This window comes from Aristolochia californica, unplaced genomic scaffold (genome assembly GCF_029961685.1).
Source record: "Aristolochia californica isolate CCGP_79_NKW_82.1479 unplaced genomic scaffold, dmAriCali1.0.hap1 SCAF_1, whole genome shotgun sequence".
Lineage (NCBI taxonomy): Eukaryota > Viridiplantae > Streptophyta > Magnoliopsida > Piperales > Aristolochiaceae > Aristolochia > Aristolochia californica.
The window spans coordinates 51,547,196-51,572,014 of NW_027181770.1; the positions used below are offsets into that span (position 1 = coordinate 51,547,196).

Genomic DNA, 24,819 nt, shown 5'->3' on the forward strand with positions numbered 1-24,819 from the left:
AAGGATTGGCCCGGTCGATACAAACAAATATTCCAACATTAGTGATAATTATTAAAGTTTTTGAATGCCCGGTATATACCACTAATTAGTAATTTGAATGCACCATAAAGAGTGTCATTAAGACTAGTAAAAGTCATTGAAACAAAGTTATTTATATGTATAGCCTACATCAACAAAATCTCACGCTTGAAAAAGAAAGAAAGAAAGAAAAAACGAGATAAAAATACTAATAAACGACGTCAAACACCAGGCTGAACGGTCTTAGCGCGAGAGATATTCTCACGTCTCGTTACCACGACGTAGTAGGTTCCCATTGCCAGCGCCACCAGAACGACGCACCCGAACACAATTCCCACCATCCCAAGGGCTCCGATGCCGCGACCATTCGATCGAGCGACGGGTTCCGAACTTTCTTGCATCTTGGTCACCATTGGTTTAAAGAAGGACGAAACAGGTGCGCAGTCGGATTCGGCGCAGGAAGTAGTGGGTACCGGAGACTTGGGGTTGAAGAATTCGAAAGCCTCGGGAGAGAATGCCATTGGAGATTCTTGTGCAAGACCGTGAGGCCCTCTGCCGGATTCCTGGGATTGGACATTGGAGAGGAAGGAGATAGAAGAGAAAAGAAGCAAGAAGTAGAAAGAGAGGGAAGAGATGGTTGCCATTGTTTTGTCTCCGACTGGCGAGGAGCAGAAAAGTGGTTTCTGAGATGGTGGAAGTCAGGGTTTTTTATAGTGTGACCGAGCTGCGTACTATATGAATGTTCTGGGCGTTGCTTGAAGTTGAATTTTCATTGAGTCAGGGGCGGTTAGAAAGCTGGGGAACAAAATGATGGGAGGCTTGGAGTGGCTCGAGGGAATTGAATGATGATGGCTACGGTTTCATTTAACCAGAAGACCCATCTCCATTACTCTGCTTTAACTAAGCTAATGGTGACCCTAACAGAGGGTGGACTTTCGCAGGGAAGGGTTGAAACTCTTTTGACATTGCTGGAGCATTCTCTCATCATCGTGTCTCCATTGGTGGCTCTGAATATTATGGTTCTCGAGTGCCCCTGCTCATGCATGAAAAATAATTTTCTCACTTCTGACTTAAGAGCAAACCAGTTACTGCAAACTTCAGTTTATCGTGTAGATTACGTATCATAATACCATAATAAGCTAGTTACTCCATGAGAGAAAGGCCCTTTCCCGTGACCTTTCCTTGTTCCAGTGGGCATTGCAAAATGCATGCGAGCTCAATGCAGAAATGAATGCGGGCCTGAGAGAGGGATTAGATATTAAAGGGCATCACGCACGCAACGCAGGCTTTGCGTGCTTTCTGTTCCTTGTATTTCACTCTTTTCTCCTCTCAATTTGATCAGAACAGGTGTCGAGACGAGACTCTGGAGATTTGATTATTCTGCGAGTGGCAGAAGGATAAACACGAGAACGTGGGAGTCTAATTATATGCGACGTGGTCCATTAGTTGTAGTGGTGCACTCATGAGGCTTGGCCCACGATTCGCCTTTACTTAACATGGTCCCATACATGAACTGAATCATGAAAATCTTCTATTTATTATGTATGATAAGAGTATTTTGTTATCTTATCCATTTTAAATTAATTAATATTAAATAGTAAATAATCATAATATTAACATATTAGTTAAGTGTTTTATATTTCAATATTATTATTTTTTATATAAGATGGATTTTAATACATTTACTAGTATTTTATGTATAATTTATTATATTTAATATATAAAAGCTATTAATTATTGATATTTTAATATTTTTATTATATTTTCATGCCATCTTTATGAGAAGTCTTCTTATTTACCAAGATGCCACCTCATGGACATGTGGGTTTTCTTCCTTAGACGTGTGGGTTTAAGCCCATCTTCTAACACTAACTTGTTGTAATTTGAGTACGATAAGTCTTTATTTATAATAGCGAAAACAAGTGGAATTCCATTACAATTAAATAACCCTTATCCTACTTACACCCAAAGTTAAACACTAAAGGATAAATCCTAGAAAAATTGAACAACTAAACATAAATAGAAGATTAACATAACTAAAATATCTTTAACTAAGACTCTTCTATGAGAGATCCTCCTATGAGATTCATGTAAGACTCCACCCCAATAATTCTTGCTCTATGACACTTCTTGTTGTGAGATTCATGTAAGACTCTTCCATACATACTCTTTAACATTGTAGTTTGATGGTTGTCGACTCCAATGAGAATATTTTCTTACATATAAATCTGATTGACATAAAATTTTCTCCATATAAAACTATACTTTGATACATTTTATTCAAGTATATTATTTTTTCATAAAATATACTTCTTTTGAGGCAAATAATTTGATAGATTTTGGACTCTATAATCTGGCCGAATTGAATACTCTTTCTTCTTGAACCAGTATGACCATTGACCCTTGCAAAAATTATATCTCGCTCTAGAAAACTCAGATTGAGAATTTGTTTGATAGGGTAGAAAATTGACTTACATGTATATTTTTTAACATATAAAATGGCTCAAAAATTGAAGTTTTCTACTACTGCTCGAACCTCTCTTGAAGTCTGACCTTTGCTGCTTCAAATATCTATTTCTCTTTTTAGAAAACATTGATTGGAAAAAAAATTGCGTTGGAAATTAGACTCGAAGATCTTTTCGTCAATATATAATTTATAATATGAAAATTTTAGTATTGAAGTGCGAACACCAAGAAAACAACGGATATTGGAACAAAAAATGAAGAAAAAATATAGAATATGAACCTATAGTCCTAGAGATGATAAATTAGAAAATGATTAAATTATCTTTGTGGATTGACCGAGTCAACTCATAGAACCCACTCTGATATCATATTAAATTTTTGAAAAAGGTAAATACCTCACTGACTTGATGTAATTTGAGTACAATGAGCATCTATATTTATTATAGAGGAAACAAGTAGAATTCTATTACAATTAAACTACATTTATCTTAGTTACACCCAAAGTTAAACACTAAAGTATGAGTCCTAGAATAATAAAATAACTAAACATAAATAACTTTGTGACCTTCTTCCATGAGAATTTTCTTAGATTCCACCATATTAGTTTTGGCTCTATGAGACTTCTTACTATGAGAGTCATGTAAGACTCTTCCATATCTGCTCTTCAACAATATCCAATATCACTTGACTACCATGAGTAGTAAACATATTTCAAACCCAAGCTATGTGATAGTAATTTGAAATTGCTTATTAGCTTGAGGCATTTGACATGTAGAAACCAAATGGGCAAGCCAATTTTGGAGACAATGATTTGCTCTATGTGGCTTACATCATTTCTACATGTTCTAGAGTGGTTATAAGAGTAAGCACTTAAGACTTTGAAATCCACAAATCCTCCTCAATCAAAGTGTAAGATTCTTTTACTACTTCATATGATTTCCATGAGCAAATCAATGAGGCACCTTCCCAAGCTTCAAATGTGTAGCAATTAAAGGTAAATTGAGCCTGAGTACCAAAAACGTTTCTAGACCTATGAATCTCACCTTAAAGCTCAAAATGACAAGCTCCAATATTGTGAAATGATATTTCATAATTTTGATACATTAACTCAATCTGATTTTCCTATCTTGAAATGAAGTTGGGAAAAGTAATCAACACTGCTACAAAATATGGGAAGAACTAATTTGTTAGATGAAGGAATCTCTCTTTAGTATCCCCTAACTCAATTATCATGTATTAAATAACCGTTACCCATATATATTCTATTTAATATATGTAAATGGATAATTGGGTAATTAGATAAAATTACATGAATGCATAATTAGGTAAGAATTGTATTCTATTTTTATTCTAATTAATGAATGGTCAATAGAAAATCAAGTAAATGGGTAAAAATTGACATCCCCACTTAAATTGCCTCAACTTGCTAAATATTAAAGTGAAAAATGCTAACATGGATAAATCCTTTTTCAAAACTCGACTCAATGATAAGTAAACTCTAGATGAAGCATGCAAATTATGTATTGTCTTGTTACTCATTATATAATGTTTTTTAATAAGACTCTATAACACTTTATATTATAAATCATATACGAAAGAATGTGTTTTAACGTTACTTTTCTGGCCAGAAATAACTTTGAAAGTAAAAATTATCCTTGAACCATAATGACCCTAATTAGAAATAACTTTGAAAGTAAAAATTATCCTTGAACCATAATGACCCTAATTAAATGAAATGCATTAAACAATGGGCCCTATTTACCTATAGACCTAGAATTTGATCAAATTAGGTCGAACCCCCTATGCCTTTGTCCATTTTAGACAAATTTTTAAAGATAGGATTTGAATTCAAACCTTTCAAAGAAGGTGGAACCTGTTTAAGCCCACAAGGGGTTATGTCGGTTTTGAATCAAATTCGGGTTTTATACTATTTTATTTAAAAAATTCTTTTAAAACATAAATTTTTACTCAAGGACGAACCGTTAAAACTACAAGAAGGAATGTAATAATAATAATAAATATAAAATAATTTATATTTATTATTACTTAAATCATTAAGAGTTTCATAATATAAAATGGAAAGGTTTTCAAGTTTTTTTTTTTAAATAAAAAACAAAATATATGTAAAAAAATCATTTGTTATGATCTAGCATCAATAATCTAAAATTTGTATTAAGCATGGAATCAAGTTGGCTTTGGTCCATATAAATTTTCAATGGGTTAGGATTTGAATTTGGATAGCTTTCGGGGTAGAGCATTTTCAAATCTACCAAGAACGACTCCATGAGATTTTAGGCTTATTGCAAGACTTGCTCGATAGAGATAAAGGATAACGGATGAACACAAATCAAATTGTATCCAGCTACGACACGTAGCTGAAGAGTTGTAAATGTTACACTTGTTGTAACTCTATAAATACATGTCTCCTCATCACAATGAATTATTTGTCTTCCTAGTTATTCTTCTATATGGTATCAGAGAGGGCTCAATTATTTTCTCCCTATGATCAATCCCTCTAAAGACCCAAAGCCACAACCCTCTCCTACCTGTCATTGCAACGTCTACCAACCCCCTCTAGATATTCCTCTATGTGTCACACTCTCGTCCATGCATAAGTCGAACTCTAATAGAGCCTTTAGCGATAGATCACATACCACGACCTCCAATTTCTCAAACCTACCTCTATTCACCATGCGGGGTGTCCAATACTCAATAAGCAAATCGGTGCGCCCGGGGAAGAATCGTGTCCGCATCACTGGATCTCCTCAAGAAGTGAACCACCAAAATTAACCAAAATCCAAGCTCCGACAGAGCCTCCAAGCGTCAGTGATGATCGCAGCTCAGCCACTGGAAAGAGCTTTGGATGTCCCACATTTTCAACTCTCGGCTCTTCACCGTCCCCCCAACTTTGGCGAAGCCTCTAAAAATAGTCATTGTCGGTGCCTGGTCTTTTTCTTCCCTCTTCTTCTTCCCATTTTCATGTTGTCGATCTTCGATTTAATCCGAATTTCTAATTAAAGACGAGTTTGGGAAGAAGAAGTTTGATGCACGTGTGACTCTCACACGTGGGATAGTACAAGAAAAAAGAAAAAAAAGCAACGTCTTCATTGCTTGCTTCTCTTCTTCTCACAGTGCCACTAGTTACTGTGTATTATTGCCACCTATAGCATGCTGCTTCTCTAAGCCTCGTTTGACTTTGTGCCCATGGCTCCTAAAGATACTCAAGCCACCATTCCTAAAACCCATGAGCCACCCATACATCTTACGGTGATCAACATCCATAACTCTATCAAACTCACATCTATCAATTATCTTTGCTAGAAGCTTTAGATGGAAGCCATTCTTATTAGTTATGATCTCTACAAGTTCATTGATGGCTCTCGTCCTATGCCCTCAGCCACAAAGATAGTCAATAATCTCGCTGCTCCCAATCCCGAATACCATACATGGCTTCCTTAGAACAAGCTAATTTTTTGTGCTCTAGTTGACTCTCTCATGTCATATCTCATTCCTCTTATCACTCAATTACGGACCTCTCATGAAGCCTAGAATACTTTGCCCGTAGTTATGCTCGGCTTTCACGTTGTCACATCAAGCAGATCAAGGAATAAATGAAGCATCTGATTAAGTGATCTCAAATAATTTCTGAGTATAAGCAGTTTATTAAAACCCATGTTGATGAACTTGCAACCCTGAGAAAACCTATGGATGAAGAGGATGTCACTGAGAAAACTTTGGATGGACTAGACAATGATTGAAATCCTCTTGTTGATATTATCAATGGTCATGACACCAATTTCATTTGATGAACTACATGAAAAACTCATCAACAAGAAACCCTTGTTATGTGTCCATAACAAGCTGGGGTGTTTTCCTACCACCCACTGATAGCTCCTGCCTTAAGTGTCACCAACACTTTCACTCCGGATGGTCAATCTCAGCCTCGACCCTACCTCGATATTTGCCAGTGGTGTCATGAAAAATGACACACCGTTCCACCTTGTCCTGTCTTTCGTCAAATGCAACTGCTCTTGCCACCAACCCAAGATCTTCACCAACCTCGTCCTTTGACATCATGGCAACCACAAGCACATCTTGCAACCGCCAACTCTTCCATTGGTTTTACTTAGCTTCTGGATAGTGAAGCATTATACCATGTTACGACCGACTTGAGTAATCATCTATACATATTCCTTATGATGGCAATGATGATATTGTGATTGGTGATGGCAATGGTCTTCCTATTACTCATTCTGGTTGCAAATACACCTCTACATCGGCAGTCAAATTTTCCTTAAATATTGTTCTTTGTGTTCATACTATGCAAAAAAAAAATTATTTCTATTTCTCAGTTATGTAAATCTAATAATACTTCCATTGATTTTTTACCTACTTCTTTTCTTGTGAATGATATTTGCACGTGGGCAGCACTTTTGCAAACTTGAACTAAAGATGGTGTGTACGAGTGGTCGTCGTCCTCAGTCCTATCTTCACTAATAATCGCCTTTTCCCGTGTCAAGACCACGTCATTTGTGTGGCATCGTCGCTTAGGTTATCTGTCATCTACGATTCTCAAGCACATAGTATCCACTTTTTAGTTAGATTTATCACATCCTCTGAATTTTAATTTCAATTGTAATTCTTGTCGATGCACTAAGAGTCACAAATTACCATTCTCCAACTCCTCTCTTGTCTCTTTTTCCTCTCTTGAGATTATTTTCTCGGTTATATGGACCACTCTATTTATTCTATTGATGATTTCAAATATAATGTTATTTTTGTCGACCACTTTACAAAGTTTATTTGGTTTTACCCTCTCAAAAGAAAATCTATGTGTTTGATATATTTTTCTAGTTTAAATCTCTTGTTGAAAACGTATTTGGTAAACGGATTAAATCTCTTGTTGAAAACTTCTTTGGTAAACGGATTACAACACTCTACTTAAATAATGGGGAGAAATATATAGCAATGGCCTGCTTTATAGTTACCACTGGTATTTCTCATCTCATGTCCGCTCCACGTACTCCTAGACATAATGGGTATTCTGAACGATGACATCGTCATATTGTCGAAATAGGTTTGTCTCTTCTTTCTTATGCATCCATACCTCTATCTTAGTAGTCATATGCATTCTCCACTGTTGTTTATCTCATCAATCGTCTACCTACACTCACATTTAATCTTACATCTCCACATGCCAAACTTTATGACACTCCTCCTAACTACTCTAAACTTCAAAGTTTTGGTTGTTTCTGTTATCCGTGGTTTAGACCGTACTCCTCCACAAACTCACTCCTCCTTCATCTCCTTGTATCTATGTTTTGAACCCACCTCTCATCTTGATAAGTCTCGTCATGTTAAATTTGTTGAGTCTCCCCATTCACTACACTTCAATCTCACCTTGACTATTCTTCATCTGATACACTCTTCCTTTGGTGTTCCTCTTTGTCCTTACTTTCGGTTACCGGCATATCATCCACATCTTCTATCCATGTGCCCTCTACTAGCTCCATTCAAGACCTCGCATCTAACCCCACTGACACACCTCCCTCATCAGCCGACCCACTCCCATCATCCCATCCAGCTTCCTCCCCTCCCCGTATTATCGTCACCAGATCCAAAAACAACATTTATAAGCCCATCCAAAAATTAAACCTCATAGCCTAACTTCCTACATTTGCAAACCTTGAACCATCAACTATGACTCAAGCTCTCACCAATCCCAAAAGGCATCAAGCTATGTCTGATGAGTATGATGCTCTTTTTCAGAATAGGACATGGAAACTTGTTCCCTTGGATCTCTCATGGAATCTAGTTAGGTGCAAATGGATTTTTCATACTAAATATCTGTTTGATGGCTCTATTGATAGGTACAAGGCTTCCTAAGATGCCAAAGAGTTTCATCAACGCCCTATAATTGATTATCATGAAACCTTTAGTCCCATTATTAAGCCTACCACTATTCGCATTATTCTTAGCCTTATAGTAAGTTGTGGTTGTTGGTTTCGGCAACTTGATATCATTAATGTATTTCCCCAAGGTACCCTGTTTGAGGATGTTTTGTTATGGCACAACCACCGGGCTTCATTGATCGTGATATCCCCTCTATTTCTGCAAACTTTACAAAGCTATTTATGGTCTCAAACAAGCTCCATGTGTTTGGTATCATGAGTTGTGCTAATTTCTTATGACCTCTGGCTTCACCAGCTCTCACGCAGACTCTTCTCTATTTATCTCTCACACATGAACTACTATGTTGTATATTCTAGTCTATGTGGACGATATCATTATTATAGGGGACAGTGATAAAGCTATGACAACGTTCATCCACCTTCTTGCTTATCGATTTTCACTCAAAGAACTTGGCTCCTTGACGCACTTTCTCAGAATTGAAGTTGTTCCTCATTCTCAAAGATTGTTTCTGTCTCAACACCGATATATTTTTTATCTACTTGCTCGATGCAAAGCATGTAACTATGTCTCTTGCCACATCATCTACATTCACACTTCAGTATGGCATGACACGCTTTGATCCATCTAAATATCGGACTGTTATTGGTAGTCTCCAATACTTATCTCTTACGTGCCCTGACATTGCTTATGTAGTGAATACGTTATCTCAATTTATGCATTGCCCTACTACTGACCACTTGGATGTTGTGAAGCGCTTGCTGCAATATCTTTGTGGTACTCTTAATCATGGTATTATCTTACATTGACAATCTTTTTTGTCCCTCCGTGTGTTCTTCGATGCTAACTGGGCAAGAAACAAGGATGATTTCACTTCCACAGGTGTCTATTTTGTTTACCTAGGTCACAATCCTATATCTTGGAGTTCTAAGAAACAACGGATTGTGGCTCACTCATCTACCAAGGTGAAATATCCATCTGTTGTTACCACTGCATTTAAGATTTGATAGATCTGCTCTCTACTCACTGAACTAGGTATTTTTCTTCTACAACAACTGGTGCTTTATTGTGAGAATGTTGGTGCTAAAAATATGTGCTCCAATCCAATATTTCACTCTCGCATGAAATATATTGCTTAGGATTACCACTTCACTCGCGAACAAGTTAAGAGTGGCGTTCTTCGAGCTACTCATGTCTCATCTGGTGATCAGTTAGATGATACTCTCACCAAACTATTTCCACGAATACGCTTCCTCTTCTTGAAGACCAAGATTGGACTCTCCTCTCGAAGCTCCACTTGTGAGGGCATGATAGAGATAAAGGATAACGGATGAATTCAAATCAAATTGTATCCAGCTACGACACATATTTGAAGAGTTGTACACCATATGACAGTTGTTGTAAATCTATAAATACATGTCTCCTCATTAATGAAAAACACGGTGAATTATTTTCTTCTTCCCAATGATTCTTCTATATTGCCTTCATCAATAATACACTCATTATCAATAATACACTCATTATTGGCTACAAGAATTCTGCACAAGTTTTTAAGCTTTTTTTATATTAGCATTATGCATAGTTGTGAAAGTTATTGAGTACACAATGGTGGATTCTCAAATGGATAGTCTCTGGTTGAGCATTGGATGAAGTAACCCTTCTCTCTGTCAATGGGGGACGAACCAATAAATGAATAAAATAGTTTACTAGGGTTCTATCAGCCACGATATGATAAGCACAATTAGGGGTGGCATCAAGCCGAGCCGAGCCCGAACCTGCCTATGTTCGAGCCAAACTTGATTTAAATATTTCGAACACGAGCTCGAGCCTAAAATTATTATCAAGATCGAGCCTAATAATTTTAACCAAGTTCAAGTCGAGCTCGAGCTTCAACATTCATTTAAAACTTTTCAAAAAATACATGTCTTGAGTTCATGCTCCAACATACATTTAAAATTTTTCAAAAAAATACATGTCAAATAAATTGTATATAAAAATTATACATATATTTTACATAAAATTGGGAATGACCTCTACTTAAAATCGGCATCAGGGTGACATCGAATCCAACTGAGTCCGAACCTTGTTCAAGCCGAGCTTGATTTAAATATTTTGAACTCGAGCTCGAGTCGACCCTAGCCTTGAACCTAAAATTTTAATCGAACTCGAGCCTAACAATTTTAATTGAGTTCGAGCTCGAGCTCTAATCGAGTTCAAGCTTAACCTACATTTAATACTCTATATAAAATATATATCATATAAATTATATATAAAATTATGCATACATTTTTTAAAAAAAAAGAATGATAGGGGAGGTTCAGGATTGAATTTCAATAATGGATTAAAACGCACCAATATTAATCTGTTTTACTCCAAATATTGTCTAGCTTGTTTTATAATTTTTGAAACTGGCCATAAATTTACTACGGCCTCCTTAGTGCTCCTAGTTGAAAATTTATATTCTAGGAAAAACTAGAAATATTTTTCCCATGATACATATTCCCAAAAAAACCTTTAAATAAAATCCTATTACTATTAGTGATTTATTATAAAATTACAAGAAATATTTTAAAATTTTCTTAGGAAAGTTAAATGGACCTCTTATTACCTCTTCTAGGGAAATAAATAAAAATTAATAATCAATCTAATATATTATTATACTTATCGATAAATTTTTAATCAAATAAAATGTCAAACACAAAATTGCAATGAAAATTGTCTCTTGCTAAAAGTATTACAACATTAACTGTCAAATATTTATTCAAAAAATTTTTATATATTTTTTTAGCCCAACTTGGCAGGAAAATCTTACTTAAAAAATTATAAGATTTTGTTAAAAAGAATTTTCAATTAGAAAAATGTTTACAAAAAACATGAGAGACTAATAGTTTCTAGAAATTTATTTCTTCAACATTTATTTTCAATTTCTTCAAGAGCTATGAGGAAGGAGATTTTAAGGAATTTTTTTTTCACTTTAAGATCTCCCACGTGCAAAATCATCTTCGCGCGGGGGAGGGGGGAGAAATAATTTCTCCCCTAATTTCTCCCTTGGTTCTGGTTTTCCGTCGAGACGACGCAGAGTGAAGGGGGTTACGGTGCCAGCGAGGACCTGTCGTCGGGGATGACGGCTGCGATGAAGGCGGCGGTGACGAAAATAGAGGTAACGACGAGGGAGGAAGAAATCGAACGGACGGCCACAGAGGCGATCGCGCGAGCAGCTGTCGACGGCGATAGAGGTGGCGACAACAGCCAACGAGAGGGGCTTGGCAGTGACGAGGGGAAGAAGAATTCCCCCCCCCTCCCGCTCCCTGCTCCGGATCCGATCCCGACACAATTCGAGCCATCGAACCGAACCCGAACCTGGATTCGTGCTCGGTTCGTTAAAATTTACGAGCCAATCGGAGCTCGAGATCTAGAGATGCCGGGCAACTATCTCAAGAGTGCAGATATCAGTTTGGTCCCAACGCTAGGACAGATTTCTGAATGTTAAACGCCATAAAACATGACAACCTCATCAAGGTGCGTGCAGTAGCAGAAAGAAGTACAGACTCGTTTTCTACAACCCTCATAATTTTGGAGGTATCGAAAGTAGTGAGTAGGAACAATATTCAATTAATGGTCTTCATTAATGAGCTCAGCCACCGGGGAGCACTCAGTGCTGTCCCCGGCCCCGGCCCCGGCCGCCCCACTGTGACATCAGAACAGATATTGCACGTTTTTGTCAAAAATTTCAGCAAATGCATTGTTTCGTCAAGAGCTGGAACATAATTGTTCACCCACTAAGATCTCAAAAGGTTCTCCAAATTTCCTCATTTTTTGTCAACTCTCTGAAACGACGAACCCTTTGTTGTCTCCTTTTGCGGTGCGTGGCTTCCGAATGAATGGTCGGCACTATAAAGCAACTTGTCGCCATCTATAGGTATATCTTAGAGCGATTAACTTGATCAAACGCCTCCAGAACTCTCTGGTCCGATGATTAAATAGGAAACTTCGCTACCACTTTTCCAAACTGCGGGGCGCCTCTCGACTGTTCACTTCCTACCAACCCAATAAAAAATCCACCTACTGTAAGGGGTTTAAGACACGATACTGTTGATAATGTCATAAATTATACACCAATGGCTACAAATTCCTGTTGTTTATTTCGAGATGAGACTACAATCCACCCACTGGAAGGGGCTGAGCCACCAATAAAGCTCACATTGATTAAGAAGAAACGGTAGAATTGCTCCAGTCATTTTAACCTCCTCCGTCACCCTCTAGTTGCTGATGATCCATTCTTAATAAAAGATCTTACTTGTCAATGATTTTTGTTATATGGGGAGAGCAGATGGGAAAAGGCGAACACGAAAGAGAAGTAGCATTTCATCAAACACTTGATAGCTGGTACACTAAAACGATAAAAGCAGCATCTAAAAAGCTACAGAAATGGGAAAGTACGGAAAGCTGTTTCACCAGACCGACTGATTTATATCTACAATTCACTGGATCTACATCTCTGCCTCCCGGATTCACCCTGTAAAAAACACGGAGCTGAGACAGCCACAGACGCCCATTTATTCGTCTGCTTCTTGCTTCTGAAGACTGTGACTAGGCTTGAGTCAGTGCAGGAAATTAGACATGGGGGTTGCTCCTGAAGGACCCGAGAGCCTTCATGGCCGCAGCCCTCAGTACGTACTGGTGGTAAGCAGCAGCAATCGCCGCGCCGATGAAGGGACCAAACCAGAAGATCCACTGAAACACATATGGTTCAAACACATAAACGTTAAAATTTTCTCATGATTCTGGGTAAAAATTATTGAAATTAACAAGACAGTGCCAATTGCTGAAGATGGAGATGTCCACCTGATTATACCGCAGGGCCGTACGGAACCAATTATGAAACGAAATTAACAAATGGCTGAGAGCGGCGTTAAATACATATAGAAACCCACAAACCTGATCATCCCAAGCTTTCTCTTTGTTGTAGATAACAGCAGCTCCAAGGCTCCTCGCCGGGTTGATACCGGTGCCGGTGATGGGAATAGTGGCCAAGTGGACCATGAACACCGCGAACCCAATTGGAAGCGGTGCCAGGACCTGCAGATTTTAATATCCGTTTAAGTAATTTAGACACAAAAAACACAAAACCCGTCACGCAAACTTTCTTAAATCATATCACGCAGAGAATTCGATTATTCGACTTGAAATTTATCCAGGAATTAATGCTCTTTTTTGTTTACTATTCGGGGCAGGAAAAAACAGAGACACGAAGACCAAGACCACTTCACCTATGGACAATGAAGAGTACAGAAGTCGCAGCAAACATACAGAGAAAAGGAAAGAATCCAAAGCACCAAACGTTAGTCACAGAGTACAAAAAACCAGACCCACGTCAAAAACCCTTGCAATGACGAAAGCTGAAACGCAGAACAACGGCCGGAGGAGTTACGCAAACGCGGTAGGAGACACAAATCGACAATGTAAAAAAAAGATAGATTATCTCGAGGAAGAGCTTTACGGGCTCAATTACAGAAAACCGTGACTAGGTTTTTCACATACCGGGACGTGAGAGTCTCTGGCGTTGCGCTTGGGATCCGTTGCGGAGAAGACGGTGTAGACGAGGACAAAGGTACCGATGATCTCAGCTCCCAGGCCTACGCCCTTGTTGTAACCGTCGGCAAGCTCGTTGGCACCTCCGCCGTATCGCTCGTAGTAGGACTTCTGGAACCCCTTCACGAGCCCAACACCGCAGATGGCTCCCAGGCACTGAGCAACCATGTACATCACCGCCCGGATCAAAGATACCTTGCGAGCAAGGAACAATCCGAATGTCACTGCCGGGTTTATGTGACCACCTGTGTAGCAGACACTGAAATCCATCAGAGCTTGCTATCATGATATCAATTCTGGGAAATATTTCTAAACTTATCAGCGCCTTATCTTCTATTTTGATTCGGACAGGCAGAGCAACTGAAATTTTCACGCATACTTTTCCCTTTTGAGAAGAAAAAACTAAACTTCGAACAGTCTTCTCCAAGCTAATTAATACGTTTCGACTCTGACTTTCAACATCACATTTTAGAAAATTTTCCACAATAATTAAGATGCTCGTGATTAAAATGCAAATACCCACCGGAAATTCCAGCAGTGCAGTAAACGAGAACGAAGATCATGCCACCGAAAGCCCAGGCGATGCCCAGGATTCCGACCCCTCCACACGCATCGCCGTTCTTTGCAGGATCCACCTGGCTCTTGTACCCGATCACAGTTGCCACCGTGATGTACAGAAAGAGCAACGTTGCTATGAACTCGGCGATCACCGCCCTGTAAAACGACCACTGTGTGAGCTCATCAACGTCGATCAGTGCGACCGGTGGGGGATCCTTGTAGTCCTTGGCCGAGAGCTCTCCGTGGCGCTCACCACCCTCAATGTCCTTCCCCATTTCTCACTGAAACTGAAAATTTGTCGAGAGAGATAAAGAGAAAAGAACGAGGAAAAACAGAAGAGATTTCTCCAGAGAGTGAAACGAGAAGTGTAAAAGCTCGGAGAGTGAGAGGAGTATTTATGGGTCGCAGGGAGAGATGAGAAGGGATTAGTGACTTAAATTTGCCGCCCCACACCGACTAATTCTCATTATTTCGCTGTCGCGGAGTCCTATTTGCCTTCCCAAATTCATTTTTCCACCTCCAACTTTTTCTGTATTCGACAATTTTCTCTTCCTTTCCGTACTCGATTCAGAAATCAGAAATAATCAGTAAAATTTATAGCCTTAGGGTTTCACTCCGATCTTGAACTTCGAAAAAGTGTAGGTAAATGTAAGAACTTGAATCATTCCATAACCATCAAAATCAATGTCGTGTGGAAGAAAAGTAATTGTAATCGTTGGCAGCTTCGTTGGTCGGCGAGTATCTCACTTTTAATAACCCTTTTCCCCCTCAAAACCACAAACAGTTACGAACAATTAAAGTTCCCAAAGAACGAGCCAGATTGGAAGACTCTCGTTCTTAAATTTGTCGTACATTAAATCATAAATGGTAATCACTGGAGCTCCTAATGGAACAGCTTGATCTGGAACGATTCAAAGCAACATCGCTCGTCCGAACATGGTGATAATCATGTAATCAACAGGTAAAATTTAGCGTTAGTTTTCTTTCAAACCCAAAAGGAAGAAAAAACAGTTTACTTGCAGCGTCAATAATAATATCCACCTCGTGCTTGATCCAGCAGTGCAGCAGTGACGACTTAGATTGGTCAAGAAAAGCAGAAGGAAAAACAAAAAGACAAATTCGTGTCCCTTTCTTGTTCGATAATGATTGATGAAAGAGAAAGGACACGTGGAGTAAAATCGGCCAGATTATGGTATCGGGGCGTGCGATTTGAATAAAAAGCGATTGGAGACTCGAGAGGAAAAGGAATGAAAATGATCGAGACACGTGGAATCGCATGGTTTCGATTCATCTGGCGGTTTGCACGGGGCCCCAGGATTCTCGGCAGCGCAGACGGATGAAGAGCAAACAGGGGAGGACGGAGGTGCCGACGTCCGGATGTTAATTTTGATAAAAGCTTTGGAAAATTGGGAGAGAGAATAGAAATAGAGGCAGGGAAGAAAGCATTAAAGAAAGGGGGAAGATTATTGAAGCTTGAGAAGAAAACGAGGACGTCCTCATAATTGCAATTCGCAGAACGGGAGAGACGTGGGGACCCATCAGTCACTTGGGCAGAAGAAGATTGGCCGGCCAGCGGAGCCATTTCATAACATGTCCGTGACGGCGACCGACCTTTTGAGCGGTGCCAGTCGGTCGGCTTTCCACTCCACGGGCATTTCAGGAGAGGCGCTGTTCCCCGAGGCGAGAAGATTCATCCTCCCACTTCTCTTCCTCTCACTCATCGTGAGAGAGAAGGGTGCAAAGGACAGTGAAAAGGAGACCTCATAAGGCAGAAGGTCTCTATCCTCTCTGCACATCAATTCTCTCAGAGAAATTAAAGCAGTCATAATGCCATCGCCACTCGATTCCAGTCTTCGAATATTTTGGGCTTTGGAAAACGACGACGATCGTCTTCCCGTGAAAGTGAAACTGGCAGTCTAACGGCCATCATCCAAAGCATCACATTTTCTTCTACAAGAAAAATCGATGGCATCAACTCAATTGAATTGTTTCTTACGCCAGGGGAAAAATAATAATCTCTCTCTTACTTTTCTCCTTCTCGTCGTGTCTCTCAGTTCGTTCCAACCAAACACGAGACTGGAATCTTGAGCCCCTGAACTCCGCTCTCAGTTCTGAAATTGTACCAGACTATAGTTACTTACAGATCAATCAAGAGAAATTCGTCTTTCCTCAACACACATCCATATACCCAACGTCGTATAATAATTACAAGAGTGGAGAAGACTGGTTCTTCTGCATTATTTTATTGTTGAGCATTGAAATTGTCAAATAAAAATGTCTGCATCAAGGCCGGAAAATGAGTTAGAAATGGAGTTTGGCCAATGTTCGGTGGCCAGAGTGAAGACAGCAGAAGGTACGGGAAATGTCACTGATTAGTCCTTATCTCCTACAGGTGACAGCTACTTTAGGGCCGGGTTGTTGTGCCAAACATAAATCATAGGAAAACATTTCATTCTTCTAAGTGCATATGCCAGAAAACGAAATCCACGAAGACAATTCCAAGTCCCAAGTTGAAGGTGGTTTATAGCTAGTGTCCCGAATGCAGTTGGTAGGGGTGGCATGGACTCCAATTGAGCTGCATATGTGTGAATTAGGTTTGATGTAAATACTTTAAACTCAAGCTCGATCCAAGCCCAGTTTTGAGTCTAAAATTGGAATTGAGTTCGAGTTCGAGCCCAATAATTTTAACCGAGTTAGAACTCCAATTTATATTTAAAACTTTGCATAAAATATATATCTAAATTTGGGTACCAAATCAAGTCTATATACCTCAATAACAGGAGAATTTTTTCTTTCCAATCAGTATAATTGTCTCCATTGAAAGGAATAATATTGCAAGAATAAAAAATTGGAACAGATAAAGTTTGAACAATTAAAAAATAAACAATAATCTTAATAAAACATGCAATGAAGCCAAATATTGAATATTTACCTATGTAAATAAATTAAAAAAATAAATAAATATATCATTATAATATTTCCTATGTGATTAGAGTATATAACACATAAGCAATTTGTATCACTTTATGATGTGATCAAAATTTGTCTGTAAAAGAATTTTCTAGGCCTTTGGACAACTAGAATTTTATTTTTTTGGAATATTTTCATCTCATCCTGCTTAATCACTTAAATATAACGTTTACCTTGTGGGGTTAAATTATTATATCTCTATGATTAATCACAATTTTTATATCAATAATTTTATGTGACTAAGTTTAATATCACTAGACATTTTCATAATTAAAAATGTTGTGGTTATTACTCAATTATTCAAATATAAACAAAAATATGACAACAAAATAATTAACTAAAATTGATACCAATTATTAATTCTTTATATTTAGGTCGACCAAAAATATATATAAAAAATTAAGTATACATAAAAACCTAAATTATTTAATTCTTATGAATATAGTGAGAAATTACATAAAAAATCTAACCCTCAACAGTTTTTTTCCTTTTTGTTTTTTTTGTTTTTAGTACTACATTGAGCCTTCACTCGTGCCACTCAGTTGTGTAGTTTGGAACGGGTGAGTTGCAGGCAACTCAGTGAACCAACTCGTCATTTTGAAGTCCGCTTACATATGAATCATTTAATTTTTTGTTTTGTTTTGGAGGTCGTCTTCAAAGAGAAACGCCCTGTGGTGGCCTCCGTCCCCACCTCGACGCCGACGCACCCAACATTGGCTTTGTTCTGACATATCTCAGACCCAAGAATGCACGACTGACGACGCGTAGGGAAATCTGCAATCGTCGACATTACGGTCGCGGCTCATCTAATGAAGCGCCTGTCTCAGCCGAGGATCGGTCGTGCCAGGAAGGCCGGCGCGCAATAGGTTGATGCGCAAATCTAGCTCCTAAAAACGCTGGTTGCGCCCGTAAAAAATTCAACGCCGACGTAAGGAGTGCGCCATCAACATCTTCCTTGCCGATGGTCAGCCCCTGGCTCTGCAACCCAGTCTTACGTAGTGCCCAAAAACACCACGGGGCACTCCTGGTGTTTTTTTTTTTTTAAGATGAGCTTGAGCCTCGCTCAAAGAGCTCGCACAATTTTTCCTTTAATGGAATTGAAAATCCTTAAAAATGTATGTGATACTTCCAATTTCTTCTGGATATAGTAAAAAACCAGCATATCTTGGAGATAAATGCCTTTTGTCCTGACTGAACATAGAGAGATGGAAACGTTTTGGCGTCCTTCGGTCCCGAGTCCCGACTCCTTAACTTGGGTTTAAGTAAACGGACAGGTTCACGAGTTTATGAATCCAACCAAGCCTTGTTCAGATTTGACTGATCTCGACCTTGAAGCATTGGATTAGCGAGCCACGCACTCATCTTCTTCGTGATAATGTTTTTAACTGAAACTATTAGTTTACACCCTTAAACAAAAGCTCCATCGCTTCTTGCACATCTGCCACCTACTTCGAGTCCATTCACTGAGAGCAGAGACACAGGACTTTGTCAGTACGCATGGCATTGTGCAGGCCATTGGCTACATCTTGTGTCTCTGATCGATCGGTTTCTACGATGGCTGACACGGCTGGGGCTCTGTTATGAAAACCACATGATCTCACCAAGCCGCCAGTGAGAAATTATCTATTAGTCAATTAATTTAAAACAATTAATGATACTTAATAATCAATTTGTGTAAAGTAAATATTATCCCATTTACGTTCTTCAGAAGTTTACTCTCCCGGATCGTGGAGTCTCGTTTAGTCTTGAATCATTGTGAACTTGGATTGAATTTTTGGTGGAAGTTATCGATATGAAACTCAATAGATTCGGTGTTCTATTCAATTTGTATGCGTTTCATCGGTTCAATGCTTTCTGTAAGAGAAGGAGAATGATGGAATTAAAGGTAGAAGCCGACTTCATGAAACAACACAGAAGCTTTTAATTTTCTCAAGCAATTTATCTACAATTCCATGAAACCCAGCTCTTACACTAAAAGACGATAGAGCCAAGATCACAAGGCACCCCATTTTATTCTTCTTGTTTCAAACACCGCGCTTGCCTTCTCTACTGAGCAAAGAACAAGCAAGAAGCAGAGCTAAGCTAGTTGCTCCTGAACGACCCAAGAGCCTTAATGGCCTGTGCTCGCAGAACGTATTGGTGATATGCCGCAGCAATAGCCGCACCAATGAAGGGGCCTACCCAGAAGATCCACTGAAACAGGATACAACAAACACAAAAAGATTATTATTCATTACTCATCATACGGTTCAAATAAAAAGTAAAAGCCCACAAACCTGATCATCCCAGGCTTTTTCTTTGTTGTAAATGACGGCAGCTCCAAGACTCCTAGCTGGGTTGATGCCGGTGCCGGTGATGGGGATGGTGGCCAAGTGAACCATGAACACAGCGAATCCAATTGGGAGAGGAGCCAAAACCTAAACATCCAATAACCAAATTTAGTTCAGCAGTGAATAACCAAATTAAAAAAAATTAATATCCGGTTTAAGGTTTAAGGGGTAGTGACATACCGGGACGTGGGAGTCTCTGGCGTTGCGCTTGGGATCAGTGGCCGCGAAGACAGTGTAAACGAGGACGAAGGTGCCGATGATCTCAGCCCCCAACCCTGTGCCCTTGTTGTAGCCGTCGGCGAGCTCGTTGGCACCTCCGCCGTATCGAACGTAGTAGGATTTCTGGAATCCCTTGACAAGCCCAACTCCGCAGATGGCTCCCAGACACTGAGCAACCATGTACATCACTGCTCGGATCAGCGATACCTTGCGGGCGAGAAACAGTCCAAAAGTCACCGCCGGGTTTATGTGACCACCTTTGATCCAACACAAAATTAAATTAAACTTCGAAGTCAATGACTCTCACTGTCAGTTCTAAAGAGCCGTCCTGTTCTGCTTGCTAACCATCCTTTTAGAAAGAAGTGAAAGAAATGTCTGACCTACCCTAACTACAGCTTCTAAACACGGCGGCAGAAAAAAAAACAGGATGAAACAAAATCAAACAAAATGTTCAAATCAGGGATAATAGCGGGTAAGAGGAAAGCAAGTACACACCAGAAATCCCGGCGGTGCAGTAGACGAGGATGAAGATCATGCCACCAAAAGCCCAAGCGATGCCGAGGATCCCTACCCCTCCGCAACCATCAGCGTTCTTCGTAGGATCCACCTGGCTCTTGTATCCGATAACAGTTGCCACGGTTATATAGAGAAAGAGCAAGGTCGCAATGAACTCGGCGATCACTGCCCTGTAAAACGACCATTTTGTCAGCTCCTCCGCGTCGATGAGAGGAGCCGGCGGGGGGTCCGTATAGTCCTTGGCCGTGAATTCGCCTTGTTGCTCCCCAACCTCGACATCTTTCCCCATTTCTCAAAAATCAATGAGAGCTGAAGACCTGAGAGAGAAAACGGTGGAAGAGCTTTCCTCACTAGGGAGCTGAGAATTGCTGTGTGCATCTGAAGCATGCAGCAGGTACTATTTATGGGAGGGCGTAGGACAGAGGTGAGGTGGGAGATAGAGTTTTTTACGACTTAATTTGCCGTCCAAAACCAACTAATTTCCATTTCTTCTCCATTCTTTACTCTCAGCAGGTTTACATCCTATTTCGATCAAATGAACAGAGCCAGAAGTGTTTATTAGTAAATAGGAAGTAAGATTTTTCTATAATCGGGAATGAGCGAAGCCCCTCGCGGATTCCAACAGAGCAGATGGGACGACAGCGAAACTCTCCTCATCAAGTTCCCTGTATTGGACCGTCCATTACACCTGCGCCACAAGCTGGACAGTGGACAAAAGCGTTGAGGCGTTATTCGCGTGTTTTGAATGTGGAATTCGGATTCCCATATCTGACGTGGAGGGATTTTAATAAATTTCCCATTTGGTGTGTGTGACGTTGCTTTGGCAAATTACAAAGCCAGCCCGGTTCGAGCGAGGACACTCGGAGTCTGCCTAAGCGATGGCTATTCATGTGGCTGAAAGGAAACCACGTGTCAGGCAATCGTCAGAGCAGCACCGACCAAAGTCCCTCTGGTGGACACGCGTAAAAAGGGTATTTGGCAGCTTCCTGCTTGACAAGGACAGCTTTTCGATACTTTGCGGCCAATAATGCTAATGATTAGATTAGATTAGATTAGATTAATGAGGAGAGTCTCCTTGTATCTTGGATTATTCGGAAGTGTGGTCTCGAGAGTGCGATGTGCCACCGTCCCACAGGCCATTGTCCGCCTCGGTGGTTCGCGCACCATTGAGATTGGTTCTCTCTTGATCTTTCTAGTTAAAATTGTCTGATAATTCTACTTAATTTCCTTTTTTCCTTTTTATTACTATTACTATCCTTATAATCCAATAAAAAAAATAATTGTAATTCTCAACATCCCCATGAAGCAGGCCAAAGAATAAATAAATGTAGCCTTAGAAATGACACATAAAAGAATAAAAAAATTGGAAATAAGTTGAATGAACCCTAAAGCTCATGGTAAAAAAATTGGCCCCAAATCGCCTAAAGCTCCAACAAGATAGTCTTGAGATCCTAATTTCAGCCCATAATCTACTATCAAGTATTGATTAACCTTGATTGTCTTAAAGATAGCTGTAGACTCGAGTCTCGATTGTCTTTGACATAGCCTTTGTTCTAATATTGTTTGAAGGAATCAAAATTAAGTTTTTTTCTTTTTCTTATAAACTCCATTGGTACATGGATAACAACTGGTTCTTTGTATTCAAGAACAATGACTTTGGAACATCATTTGCTCAAGTGTCTTTTGTTTCCATGTTGCTTAGTATTAAGTTTTAATTGGTTAATAAATAAGATAACATTTTAACAATTTTATGCTAGTTATAATTATTTTATAGATGATTTTGTATCTTGCTTGTATGATTTGTTTCTTATTCTTGAGGTAATTGTGTTATCAACTATAGTTTACTGGTTGAGACATACCATACTAGGATTGAAAATCAGCCATTTGTAAGTGAAGGAAATATTAGTACTAAAAGAAAAGGTAAGCATATCGTTCATAATGCTATTCAAGCCACTCATAGTAGTACTCAATCTCCAAAACCTTCACAAACCTAAAGGAGAAAGATAAAAAGGAGTTCGATTTCAACAGTGTGGAATGATTTTCATAAATTTAAAAAGATGGGATAGACATGGCTAGATGTAATTATTTTAAAGTTGAACCAAAAGTACCGAGCAAAAATAAAATGTCTAGTTGCTTTCAACATTTGAGGTAGTACCCAAAGAGAAAAAATCTTAACATTAGGCAACACTTACTATCCTCTACACAATACGCTATTGAAGCTATAAATCGCACAAATCATGTGTTTAATCAAGAGAAACTTAGAGCGAATATCACTAAGGGGATTGTACTAGAAGAACAAAATCATTGTCTACAGTTAAAATTCTACACTTTAAGAATATGTTAAAGGAGTTGAATCCTTTGTATCAACCCATTTCTAGTACTTCTTTGAAAATAGACATCTTGAAAATGTATAATAGTGAAAGACTGAATGAGTCGGATAAGTTTTCTACTAAAGTGGCTATTACAACATACGAACTTTAGTGTAAAGGGTATATGGCCATTGTAACTCACAATATTGATGACGCTTGTAAGTTACAAGAGCGCGTTCTAAGGTATGTCTTAGACTTACATCCATACTTTTTATTTATATTATTTACATGTCTTATATTATGTTTACACTAGTGTAGATAAAATATTTAGTACCTATTGTTTTTTTGGTTATGTTTACTTACGTTTCTTCTCCTCATACAAAAGATGTGTTATGGGACGCTTCATTGGATTCTTTTGTGGATTAAAATAAAGAAAGAAAGTTGTCTTACATTACTAAGACAATTGTTTTATTAATGATGTTTGTATAACATTACTTAGGGAACAACCTTATCATCATCCTCTTTTACTTGTTGGAGAGTTTTTACATGTTTGATATGTTGCTTACATTTCAGACGTAGTTGTTTAAGAAAGTCTTGGACAAATGAAAAAAAAGCAATAGAGATTTTAAGAGAATAGATTGTATATTAGACTACAAGCCCTCAACAAGTTAAGAAATTTGAAGAAATAACTCATCAATTAAGAATTTCCTATAAAAATAAATTGATTTTGGATTGTAAAACCGGAAGGTTTCAAGTAGCTTTAGAATATAAAGAAGTATTTGCATGTTTGGAATAAAGTGAAAAATTTAACATGGAATTGCCAATAGCAAAAGAAGGCCTCTTTATAAAGTAGTTACTACCTAAAATATTATTAAATAAAATAGAATGACCCATAAACCCATAGAAAAATGCAATATAAAAAATAAGAGAACTTCAATGATAAACCGTAATAGTTCATTTAATTTCCTAAACCGTTATTGACACATTTCACGTATTATTCCTCCTTTTGTCAACATCGAAACAAAAATGGGGACAACAAATTTTTAAATTTGATCTAAAATCTCATTGAGTACAAAGTTTGAGTAGCATCAACCTTTCGAAAGCATTGGTATAACTAGAATCACCGCCAATACAAAATTGAGTGCCTTGACCCTTTCCGAAGCTTCAAGAACTACAATAGGAAAGACTTTTCTTTACAATTTTGAATACCAAAAATGTCATTTTGGTATATATAGGCAAGGAAAAGGAACCGATTATAAAAGGCAATTGATGAAGCTACAATTCTTGCCTCTAGTATAAATTTGAACCTTTAGAACGATGAATTCATTGTATAAGACCTTCCTGAACCACATAAATCGATGATGTTGTTCATCTTTTGTGTTTAGAGTCGTTCTTAACATGGTATCAGAATAGAACAATCACCACTCAATTGTTATTATAGTCTATGGAATCATTCTTGAGCTGAAATTTCTTTACGCTGCACTTTTTGAAATCCAAGTACAATATATCTTCTACTTTAAAATCTTTCCTTGTTCATAAGCTCATATTTTCAAATTGCTCCCTCTTGAGGTGTTTTATAAAGACTACTTTTTTAACTCATATTAATTTTTTTCCTAAAGAGCTTCATATTTTGAAATTAAATCATTTGAGTCACTATTACAATTGGAAGAGAATATACAATCTAATTTGAGCTTGGGTATTGTAAAATCAACCTAAACAAGAGGTATTAAATGCATTTAATTTGTAAAGTAAGTAACCCTTGCATTATCATTTGGACAAGCCTTGTGCAAGCAAGTTACTAGACTTGACTCTCATTATAAAAATGACTCTGGGATTGTGATTGAGGTATCATATAGTGTTGATGTAATTGACCTCAATTATACTATTTTACATTTCAGATTAAACTACATGGAGTAGAGACACCTTTAAAA

The 24,819-nt window shown here is 38.4% G+C and overlaps 3 protein-coding genes across 3 annotated transcripts; all 3 read right to left on the bottom strand.

Annotated features, from left to right (window-relative positions):
• Nucleotides 1-239: 239 nt before the first annotated feature.
• LOC137948530 (uncharacterized) lies at nucleotides 240-662 on the bottom strand. Its single transcript, XM_068794616.1, has one exon. It carries the CDS (start codon nucleotides 660-662, stop codon nucleotides 240-242), a length of 423 nt encoding a protein of 140 aa, XP_068650717.1.
• A 12,075-nt stretch (nucleotides 663-12,737) lies between these two features.
• Nucleotides 12,738-14,933, bottom strand: LOC137950232 (aquaporin PIP2-4-like). Its single transcript, XM_068796621.1, has 4 exons — nucleotides 14,510-14,933; nucleotides 13,936-14,231; nucleotides 13,333-13,473; nucleotides 12,738-13,128 (listed from the first exon to the last, which is right to left on the bottom strand). Exons 1-4 carry the CDS (start codon nucleotides 14,817-14,819, stop codon nucleotides 13,009-13,011), a joined length of 867 nt encoding a protein of 288 aa, XP_068652722.1. The 5' UTR covers nucleotides 14,820-14,933; the 3' UTR covers nucleotides 12,738-13,008.
• Nucleotides 14,934-19,411: 4,478 nt separating this feature from the next.
• On the bottom strand, nucleotides 19,412-20,868 carry LOC137950251 (probable aquaporin PIP2-2). The gene is made up of 4 exons (XM_068796639.1): nucleotides 20,559-20,868; nucleotides 20,025-20,320; nucleotides 19,791-19,931; nucleotides 19,412-19,707 (listed from the first exon to the last, which is right to left on the bottom strand). Exons 1-4 carry the CDS (start codon nucleotides 20,866-20,868, stop codon nucleotides 19,597-19,599), a joined length of 858 nt encoding a protein of 285 aa, XP_068652740.1. The 3' UTR covers nucleotides 19,412-19,596.
• Nucleotides 20,869-24,819: the final 3,951 nt, after the last annotated feature.